Source organism: Cynara cardunculus (assembly GCF_001531365.2).
Source record: "Cynara cardunculus var. scolymus isolate 2C chromosome LG 17, CcrdV1, whole genome shotgun sequence".
NCBI classification, from domain to species: Eukaryota; Viridiplantae; Streptophyta; class Magnoliopsida; order Asterales; family Asteraceae; genus Cynara; species Cynara cardunculus.
The window spans coordinates 32,678,969-32,690,330 of record NC_037544.1 but is presented as its reverse complement, the minus strand read 5'-3'; the positions used below and the strand labels follow the sequence as shown (position 1 = coordinate 32,690,330).

Genomic DNA, 11,362 nt, shown 5'->3' with positions numbered 1-11,362 from the left:
AAGCCACCCTAGTTTGATATATAACCTTGATATGGTATTTGTTTTAATGGTCATCACCACTAGTTTCGGCCGCCTCTACCACCGGCGGCCACCTCCACCTCCTCTTCCACTACAACAACATCTTCCACCTTCTTCACAACCACCGTCTACCATCATCCATCGCCACCTCTATCGTAATCGACCACCAACCACCACCGTCCATTGTCACCGGTACTACCGCCATTCGCCACCTCCAAATCCTCTTCTACTACAACAACCTCATTTACCATCTCCACAACCGCCGTTGACCACCGACTACCACCGTCCATTGCCACCTTTACAACCACCATCAATCACTGAACACCACCACCAATTACCACCAACATTACCACTGTTGGCCACGTCCAACTCCTCTTATATCACAACAACCTCCTCCATGACCTCCACAACCCCCATCGACCACTGACCACCACTGTCCATTGCCACTTCTACAACCACCATCGCCCACCGATCACCACCATTCATTGCCACCTCCACCATCGACCACCACCGTCCATTGCCACATCACCTCCATCATAACAACCACCACCACTATCTTCACTACATTAGCCACAACTACCTCCTACACCGTTGTCAACCGCCACCACCACCACAATCCATCATATTCACATCCTCTGTAACCACCATCGTCCACCAACCACTACTGCCTCTACCTCCATAACTATCGTCGGTCATCGATAACCATCGCCCATTGTCACTACTACTGTCGACCACACCACCTTCACCATAACCAAAACCACCTACATCACCACTACTACTATCGTCAATTATGTCAAAAGTTTCATTCAAATTTGGTACCGTTATATATGTATGTATTCATTTATATGAAAACTAGGTAAAAGTACTTGTAAATTAAATTATCTAATCATTTGCTTTATTTGTGTTAATTAACTATTATATAATATTTAAAATCATCAAATTACTTTTGAGGATAACTTGTCTAGTTCTGTCCCGTCCAGTCGTAGTCGTATCAAACACCAGACATACACTTGTCCTGTCCAATCCAGTCTCGTCCACTCCTGTCCAATCCTATCCTCTTGTCCTGTTCAGTTCTGTCCTATCCATTCCTGTCCAATTATATCTGCATACCAAACACTACCTTAGAAAATTGGTCAGATACCCTTGATCTTTTCTTTTGAATAAGTAGTCATAGTCCCTCTCACCTTCTCATCCATCAACTTTTCTAATATCTACAATCAATCTCTATTCATGCCATAAAATAATTCTTTTAATTTAACCTAACAAATATACCAACACAAGTAAATTAAAAATAAATGACAAGGTCAAAGATTGAACAAATACATTATATATTTTAACATCAACCATGAAGGAAAATTCAAATAAATAGTACTAGTATCGTCTAGATCGTCATGTAAAGAGTCATTATGGACATTCATATATATATATATATATATATATATATATATGGAGTTTGAAATAAGTTGTTCCATGGAGGGAACACCTATAATCTATCCCGACAAGTTGTTGATTACCAAAAATAACTTGACGAGCCTTAAGCCACTTAGTATAGTATCATTCAAGTTGTACTTGATCTTGTGTAACTATATATAAATTGCTCGTGAAGCATGCCTTCCTTAAGGAAGTACAAGCTCCATACCATTATCATCCTATGCACATATTGGACAACATAGCCTTACACCAACCTTCATCCGACAACCTCTTTGAAAGATCGTGACTCAACTCCTGCAACGATTGCTGCAAGAAACTTTTGATGTCGTGTAGAAAATTTATCATCAGTTAACATAATATGCATTAGGAAGAAGTAGTACTTGAAGAAGGATATGACCAAAGTGAGATAGGAAATGGACTTTTCTATACTACTGTATGTGTGATGAAATCCCAAAACTTGTTAGAAGGGAATTTCTCCCATACCACGTCCCATCATAGGAGACTTGGAGCTAGCGAAAACCGAGGACCATGCAGCCCCTTGTGTCGATATGACAAGGCAACCACCAACATGGGACGAGAGATCCATAGTACTCGACACAAAAGCTTTTTGTTTCATATCACATCCTTCAATACATTTGTATGCTTGTGAAGTATGAAATGCGTTTTTAGTTTTAACCGGTTTTCGCAATTCTTGATGTTGAGTTGAGATGAAGTACTTTGAATGATATATATGTAACCAAGCATCATTCAAGAAGAACTATATATTACATTAAAACCATCCATGGAACAATCTACATTAAGTTGATCACACATCTTAAAACACTACATACTTTAAACTACAAGTAAAGGAAAGAAATTAAGAAAAATAGCAGGAAACATATAGAACATGTATACAATCTTTGAATAAACATTAATGAAAACTTAAATAATCGTATGTCAAGGGGTTGAAAATGTGGGGTGTGTTCATTTCGATCAAATCCAAGTGCTTTTGTTTGAGATGCATGTAAACAACCCAATCTCCATTCTTCGAGGCACTCGGCATCGTAATTATATATCCAGTTTGACCACCCCAAGGGAAATGATACGACCCAAACTCTGGCTTCCCCCATCCAAAGTTCATATCTTTAATTGGTAAACCTTGTCCAGATGACGCAACTATGGCCTCCCCATCAGTCTCGTGTAGCTTAAAATATATCTTGGCAACTGCTGGTTCAGGGCGGTGCAACTCCACCCAATCAACCAATCCCCTAAAATGTTCTTCTGTTGTTGCTTTTGTCACAAAGCTATGAACTTTGTCTGCAACTTCATTAAGTGGCATCATTTGCAGACAACAATTGTTCATTTCGCCATATGGGATAGATAGTATATTTCCAAAGTGGTTTTCTAACATGGATGATTCTTTCTCACTATTTCCAGTCAGGAACCGTCGTCCACTAACGACAACACCCATTCTAGATGTTCGATTCACATCATTGTCGGCTTGGTGAGCTAATAATTTCCATATAAATGCGGTTAAAGACTGGAATTTGCTTATTCTTGTTTCTTTTGAGTTGGCTTCAGATTGAAGACGATTAAGTGATTCTTTTTTAATATAGTAGATCCGACTATGAAGCTGGTGTTCACAGGGATGTGGTGGAGGGAGTGATGATAAGGGAAGATACATGTTATCAAAGATTGCGTTATAACGAGGTGGGCGTCGTGGGTCGAGGATTGAACGGCGGAACGATGGAGTGATGGAAATTTGTTTAAATTGGGAAAACTCAGCCCATGCAACTAAGAACATGTTCAAAGAGTAACCATCAGCAACACGATGATCAAAAGCACACGATACTATTATCGCTCCACATTTCAACTCGGTCACCTGTTTCATTGTAGAATTACATGACTTTTTAGTATAAATAGAGCTTGATCTTTCCTACCATCTCCTCCATTTGAAGTTTGAATATATATATATCCAATCATCCAAAATCCCAACCCCCCTTTACCAATATTTCTTCTTTACAGGTGAAACTTGATAGCAAGACATAAGTTATACTTTTCCATAACAAAACCAATATATATATATATATATATGTATATATATATATATAGACACACATATATATACATATATAGAGGAGCGATCAAATGCTAACCACCCAATTTGTACAAACCGTGCGAACCAACCTCATCCGTCGATTTCATTGTTTAATCTTATGAAATTTTAAAATCAAATTGAACCTTGTCCCTTTCAAAAGAAATTTTAAGTTAATTAATAAGATTGATAAAGTAGTATTTTGTATGTAGATAATACAACATATATGATTGAATCTGACATGTCATGATAAATTGTTATCTAACATTTGTTAAGACTAAGAGGCCTTTATTAAATGTTTACTTGAGTAAGCGTCTACCAAATTACATTATCTTACCGGATGAATATGACAAAAGCCAAGAATCTTACCCAGTAAGAGGAAAGCAAGGACCGAGAATCTTATCCGGTAAATAAGGGCAATGACTCTTATGATGGTCAGCTTTTACCGGGTAAATTGTTGCATATAAAGTCGTTTTTGTTAAGTAAAATCTTATCCGGTAAGTAAATGATAACGTTGAAATTTTACCAGTAAGTGTTTACCGGGTTAGTGTTTAGTAAACGACCTCTAAGACAAGACTTAACAAATTATTTGTATCGTGTTTGTTAAGTTGGATAGGACATGTCGAAACTATTAAAATGACCAGATTATCCCTAAATGTTTAATGATTATATAAAAGCGATAATAAATGACACAAATCAAATAATATTTAATTTATAAACATTCTTAAATAATTTTCTCAGACACACATATATTACACCAATAATTCAAAAGAAACTCAATTCGTAGGAGTGAAAATCGGTTTAGTAGAACCTTATATGAATTGGGGGCGCTAGTAGCGCTGGTGGTGGCCACAGGAAATGGAGGTGGAGGTGGTTGGCGGTGGTGAAAGTAGATTTGAAGGTGGTGGATATCTAGGAGGTAGAGGTGCGCAGTGGCCAATGACCGAAGGCTCGCAATGGTGGAAGTGATTCACGGTTGTGGTATAGTAGTAATGGCAGCCGGCAGCAGTGGCAGTGGTCGAGGAAGAGGAGGTGGTGGTAGTGAAGGTAATAATATAATTAATTATAGAATCTTTAAAATAAAAATAAAAAAAACTTTCTCAATAATCAATGTAATCTTTTTAATTTTGACTTTTTGTTTTTAATTTTAAAAAATATTAGGATGTCCTCTAAATTGTATGGTACCAAAGATTTGAGGGACAATATGTTTCTTTTTAGGGTATTCTAACCCCACCCCCTGCTACCCCAAAATCCCCACCCCCTCCTACACTAAAGACAAAAGACAATAAAAAGACAAAAGTTAAATATTTTCATTTTTAACCTTTTAATATTTTAACTTTTAACCCTAATTTTTTTATATTTTAACTTTTAACCTTTTACTTTTTTAACATGTTTTATATTATTATTAATTAATAAAATATTAATAATACATATTAATGAAATATTAATAATACATATTAATAAAATATTAATAATACATATDTCAAATATAAATTAAATTTATTAATTAAAACTTTGATTTTTCATGTTAAATCAACATATTCACGAGTAAGAGTACGCTCTATATATTCTTCATATGCACTGAATCTATGTTGATACGGGACAATCCATGTACTTGCATCTTCAAAAATTTATAACTTTCATTTGTACAAGTAAGTATTAATAAATCTAAATATCAATTAACATAATATTGTACCTCGTTGGTGAAAAATTCTGGTGTTGTTATCAAATCTTCTCCCATATTTGATGTATATTGAAGAATGAGAGAGTTATATATTGAAGAAGAATGAGAGAGTTATATAAGAGAGTTATATATTGAAGAAGAATGAGAGAGTTATATAAGAGAGTTATATAAGAGAGTGAAATCGAATGAACGATTAATTCGTTTGTTCGATATATATATATCGATTTTTTTTACTTTATTTCAAATCAATAACTTTACTTTATTTCAAATCAATAACTTTATTTTATTTCAAATCAATAACTTTACTTTATTTCAAATCAATAACTTTACTTTATTTCAAATCAAATTATTTTTACAATTATGTAAACGAGTACACATGTTAAAACGTATTTTTCTAACGTATTTTGTACTTAATGTCGATATTATTGTTCATAATGTAACATGTTACTTGATATATATAAGAGCTAATTTAACGTGACATGCTAAAACGTATTTTAGTTAATATAAAATTATGTATTTTTATGTGATAATGATGTAAAACAAAAATTGAAAAAACAAATGACATATCATAAATTAAATAAATAACTATAAATGTAAATATTAAAAATATTTTTTCATAGTATATAATATATATAATGATATAATTAAGTCAAAAAATATTCAATATTGGGCTTATTTCGAAGGTATTGACGTGACGATTATAATGGTGTAACTTGTTAAAATTAAAACGTATTTTTTTAACATATTTTAATTGATATATGATTATGTATGTTAATTTGATCAGGGTATAAAATGAAAATTTTAAAAGGAAAGAGTATAAAGTAAATTAATTAACTAATTATAAGGGTATAAAGTGTAAATTTAAATTTTTTATATTAAAATCGTGTGAGTGTGTGAATGTGCAAATCATGTGAGTATGAAAAAAAATGTGAGGTGAGGGACAAGGTGCAGGGGGGTAGAAAGGTATGCCGGGGGTATCAATATCAACCCCCTTCTTTTTAACCTGTTTGTTTTTTTAAGAAATTTATGATTTTATTTAGTAAATAATTCAATTTTTGTTTTTATTCATTAAAAAAAATATTCATGTTCTTCCTTCACATCAAAGCATGACAATAAAAAACGTGCATCTAGATTCTTTATAATTATAAATAAATATGGGTTCACATTGCAGACGTTTGTGCTCATCAACAGTGGAGACCCAATTATTTTTAACAACTGTATCTTTAAAATAGATCAAAAAGATTCGTTAAATTATGGTTTATTTGAGATGAAAGCTAACACGGTTTGGCTTAAGAAAAAGTTGAAACGGAATCGACTTTGATCTTAATAATAAATATATGTTGTCTTGAAAATGAGATAGAAGACGATGATTTTTAAGATGAATCGACATTAGAAAGAAAAATAAATCATGCGAAAAAAACAATAAAATCAAAATGAGAGATAAATTATTGAAAATCTATCACTACAACAAAAATTGGGTTTATAGGACACTCACAATCTCTAAGCGTCCCAATAGACCGTTTTATAGGACCAAAATACAAGGCGTCCTATCGAAAGGTGTTGTAATAAGTTTATATGACGCTTTTGGGCGTCTTAACAAGTTTTTTAGGACATTTTAAATACAAAGTGTAGCATTAGTAATTTTATAGGACACTTTTGAGTAAGTGTCCTATAAACTCAATTTTTTATAGAACATTTGTTTTTATAGGACAGTTTTTCAAATAGTGTCCTATAAAGTTGATAATGAGACGTTTTATAACAAAAGTGTCCTAAAAAACTTATTATGACGTTAAAAAAGGTCATATAAACTTATTACAACACCTTTAGATAAGATATTTTTTTTTGTCTTATAAACTAAGTCCTATAAAGAGGTCTATTAATACACTTAGAATTTGAAAATGTCTTATAAACCCGATTTTATTGTAGTGTATCGTAGCATAATGGTAGTAACGATTATAATTGTATATTAGGTTGTGGGTTAACCTCTTAAATAATAGTATTTTTGTTGTTAGTATTTTTAGAAATAAAATTGGGTCTGAGTATGAGGTAATACATTCTCGAAGGACCATTCAATTCATATAATATATGATTTATTGTTTTTCATTTATATGTCATTCTTTGTTTCATATTCAATTAAGGGACCGTTTACCAAACACTTACTTGGTAAATACTTACCGGATAAATTTTCTTATCAGATGAACATGAGAAGGGCCAAGAATCTTACCGGGTAAGAGCGATTAGAATGATGGAGAGTCTTACCCGGTAAGTAAGGATGACGACTCTTACCCAGGTAAGCGCTTACCCAGTAAATTGTTGCATTCGATATGTTTTAATGTACTAAAATCTTGTGCATCAAAGTAAATCATAGTATTGATTCCTATCGATAAACGTTTACCGGGTAAGCAATTGGGTAAATGGCCCCTAATTATCAATACACATACATCCCTTTATAAAATAAAATAGCAAAACTTATGTTTACAACCCATGATATTTAAACAAAAAATGCATTAAAAAACAACAATTTTTGTTTTAATTCTTATTTAATGTAATAAATATATATTTTTTTTCAATCAATGTAGCAAAACTATAATTATAAAATACAAAGGGGTTATATTATGATCCTCACTTAAGAGATTCAGATTTTGTGGTCAGCTTCAGACATTTTATTTGTGAGATAAGGAGATTTAGGTTCCGTTTATCAAACGCTTATCCGAGTAAGCGTTTACCAATTTACTTTACCGAATGAATATGACAAGGACTAAAAATCTTAACCGGTAAGAGCAAATACAAGAATCGAGAGTCTTACCTGATAAGTGAGCACGATGACTATTACCATGCTTACCGGGATAAATTGTTGCATACGTTGCGTATTAGTGAATAAAATCTTACCCGGTAAGTAAACAATTATATTGAATTTTTTACCGGTAAATGCTTACCGGGTAAGCGTTTAGGTAAACAGCCTGTAAGTGTAATGACCCAAATACAAATATTGAAAGCATTTAGTTTTACCTGCACCGCGAGCACACCACGATTTATCTTAGGGACCAACTTCCCGCTCACGTTCTCATCTGGGTGGTGCAGATCTAGGGTTTTCAGTTCCACATCAGCATGGGCATGTACAAATTCGACCCCACAGTTGTTACACAGCACCTCCGGCTCACCTTGGCTGTTCGACACAATCTCTCCGGCGAGCGGATAAAATGTCGATAACACCCTGCCCAAAGATTTCTTGATGGTCTTCACAACAGTTCCAGGTGACATAACAGTGTCGTCCTTTTTCTTGTAGCAAAAGAAAACTCCGGCCTCAAGTGGCGGTAGGAGTAGGTCTAGGTTGGATTGGGGAAGCCAGTATTCGTGCAGAGGTGCACAAGAAGCAGAAATGATGTCTCTATCTTTCACGGTCACTTGGTAGTCGAGTGGGGAATCACCCTCATGTTTTGGGAGTTCTAACGTATGGATAGTGGATAGTTGAGAATGGTGGTGGTGATTATGGTAATAGTGTGAAACAGTACTAACCCTACTACAACTGTTGTGAAGATGGTGGTGGTTGAGGGTGGCGAATGGTGGTTGAGGGTGGTATGATCTAATTAGACAACTTTCATGAACCCATTTGTTATTTAAGATAGAGAGAACTTTAGATCTTCCAATGGTAAGAAGATGAGAATATTTACTCATGTTTGTGTGTGAGAGAGAGACAGAGAGCAAATAGGGTTGGGTTTGACGGATGAAGAGTTCATAAAAATTCAGGATATATTTATAGTGAATAGGGTGTGTTATCTTTTAACATAAAGGTTTTCATTTAAGGGACTAAGGGGGTGTTTTGGATTGTTTGTAAAAACAACTTATTGACTTATTTTGGTGCGACACTGATAATAAACACTTTTAAGTGTTTGGATAAACAGCTTATACCGGTGTCAAACTGGTAATAAGGAGCTTTTGAAGAAGTTAAACATTCTAACTTTTAATAAGTTGATAAGAACTTTTATATAAAAGAATAAGCTGTTTCAAATAAGCAATCTCAAACACCCCCTAAATCCCTATGAAATTCGACTCTTGCAATTTTTGTAGGTTGGGTTCCGATGAGAACAACTTTTTGGTATTGGACCTTCATCCGTTTTTCGTCACTTGCATATATCTCCATTTACCTTGATCCCCTTGCATATATATCCACCAGATTCACACGTCTTCATTCATCTACTTTTATTTACCTCTGTATCATAAAAATTTCTTTAACAAATTTTTATGCATGTAAATTTGACCGAAAGTGAATGCGAGAGTGGAGGTGGACGAAATTGAAACTAAAGATGTAACGAACTTATTTAAAGACGTAGACGTGTTGTCATCGTTCTCATTTGTAACAACATCGATGATATATGTAAATTGACCTTGTTAGCCACACAAACATCAGCTTGCGACTTTCTGGAACATCAAGGGACTATGCATTATCACCAATTCTGGAAACATATATATATATATATATATATATATATATATATATATATATATATATAGTCAGGGCNATATATATATATATATATATATATATATATATATATATATATATATAGTCAGGGCCGTCCCGGGGGAGGGCGGCACGGGCGCACGCCCAGGGCCCAAAAATATTAGGGGCCCAAATTTTCTTCTTAAAGAATATAGTAGTCTAAAATAATTTAATAAATTAAAGAAACCAAAAAATTGTAGCATATAATAAGAGACAAAAATAATTTAGTAGATAATAAGGGTCCAAAAATATATCAACTAATTACATTGGAGAAGAAAATAACAAAAATTAATTGATCATTCATTATATGCTATTGTTTATTATCCTTATAATTTTTTTTTATCTCCAACAAGATCCAATGATATTGGCTATTGCTATCTCTAGGGCTGTAAACGAACCGAACGTTCAGTGAACAGTTCGTGAACCGTTCGGCGGGAGTTCGTTTATGTTCGTTTATTTAATAAATGAACGAACATAAACAAATTTTTGTGTTCGTTTAGTTAAACGAACAAATATAAACAAGAGTCTCGTTCGTTCATTTATGTTCGTGAACGTTCGTTCATTTACTGTTAATTTATATATTAAATTTAATATATAATCTTTTATTATTTACTTTGAATTCAAATAATTTTTATTTATGTTCGTTTAGCCTGTTCGTTTATGTCTGTTCGTTTACGTTCGTTTAGCATGTTAACGAACGAACATAAACGAACACGAACATACCTGATTTCTAAATGAACGAACATGAATACAAAGATTTTCGTTCGTTTACTGTTCGTGTTCGTTCATTTGTTCGGTTAAGTTAAACGAACGAACATGAACAAGCCTCTGTTCGTGTTCGTTCGGTTCGTTTACAACCCTAGCTATCTCTATATGTTTGACTATTTTCGTGYTTCAAYAAKTCAACGTTAAGATCATGTGCTTGCTATTGCTATATATTTTTGTTAGATATTTTTRTCAATTTCTATTTTTATTGACTATTGGTATTTGGTTATGTTGTTCTAATTGTTTTTGTTGACTATTGTTATCTATTTTTGCTTCTACATAAAATATTTTACTTTTTTTTTACAATTAATCTATTGATCTTATGATTTATGACGTGTTTCATGGTTTTGTGATTAATCAATAAATTTTTTCTATTAGATGTATTTAGTAATGTTTCTTATATATGTTATGTTCCATAAACTTTTAATATTAACATCTTATTTTAGTTGAGCAAAAAAAGAAAAAAAATAGAATTTAAATATTTTCATCAATTGTTTGACTTATGTATCTTTCATTGGGATTCCACCACACCACAAGATTCTATTTAAATGCTCAAACAATCATTTGTTGAACTTGCATATTATATATTTAATTCATTATTTATTTTTACTAGATCTCAATGGATCATCTTTTTTTTCATATTCTTATTAATCTTTATTTGTCTACTTGTCTAGAAAACCTTGATAATCTTCTTTATTATTGATTTTTCATTGACCTCATGATTATTTCATTAACACGAAATCTCTTTTTGTATCAAAATAACACATATTTCTTGTTATAAAGTAAAATTTTCTTACTTTTTATAAAAATTTATCAACCATAGTTTCTATACTCTTGGTTTGAAATTACATAATAAGAAGTACGTAAATTTAAGTACTCTATTATATAT

The 11,362-nt window shown here is 32.8% G+C and overlaps 1 protein-coding gene across 1 annotated transcript; it reads right to left on the bottom strand.

Moving 5' to 3' along the window:
* Positions 1-2,213: 2,213 nt before the first annotated feature.
* LOC112499995 (shikimate O-hydroxycinnamoyltransferase-like) lies at positions 2,214-8,882 on the bottom strand. Its single transcript, XM_025103252.1, has 2 exons — positions 8,217-8,882; positions 2,214-3,310 (listed from the first exon to the last, which is right to left on the bottom strand). Exons 1-2 carry the CDS (start codon positions 8,880-8,882, stop codon positions 2,360-2,362), a joined length of 1,617 nt encoding a protein of 538 aa, XP_024959020.1. The 3' UTR covers positions 2,214-2,359.
* Positions 8,883-11,362: the final 2,480 nt, after the last annotated feature.

Excerpts from the sequence above, each read along its gene's own strand:
- LOC112499995 (XM_025103252.1), bottom strand. The coding sequence starts at position 8,882 with ATGAGTAAATATTCTCATCTTCTTACCATTGGAAGATCTAAAGTTCTC. Across the intron at positions 3,311-8,216 it reads GTGGTGTGCTCGCGGTGCAG|GTGACCGAGTTGAAATGTGG; the intron begins GTAAAACTAAAT and ends ACAATGAAACAG.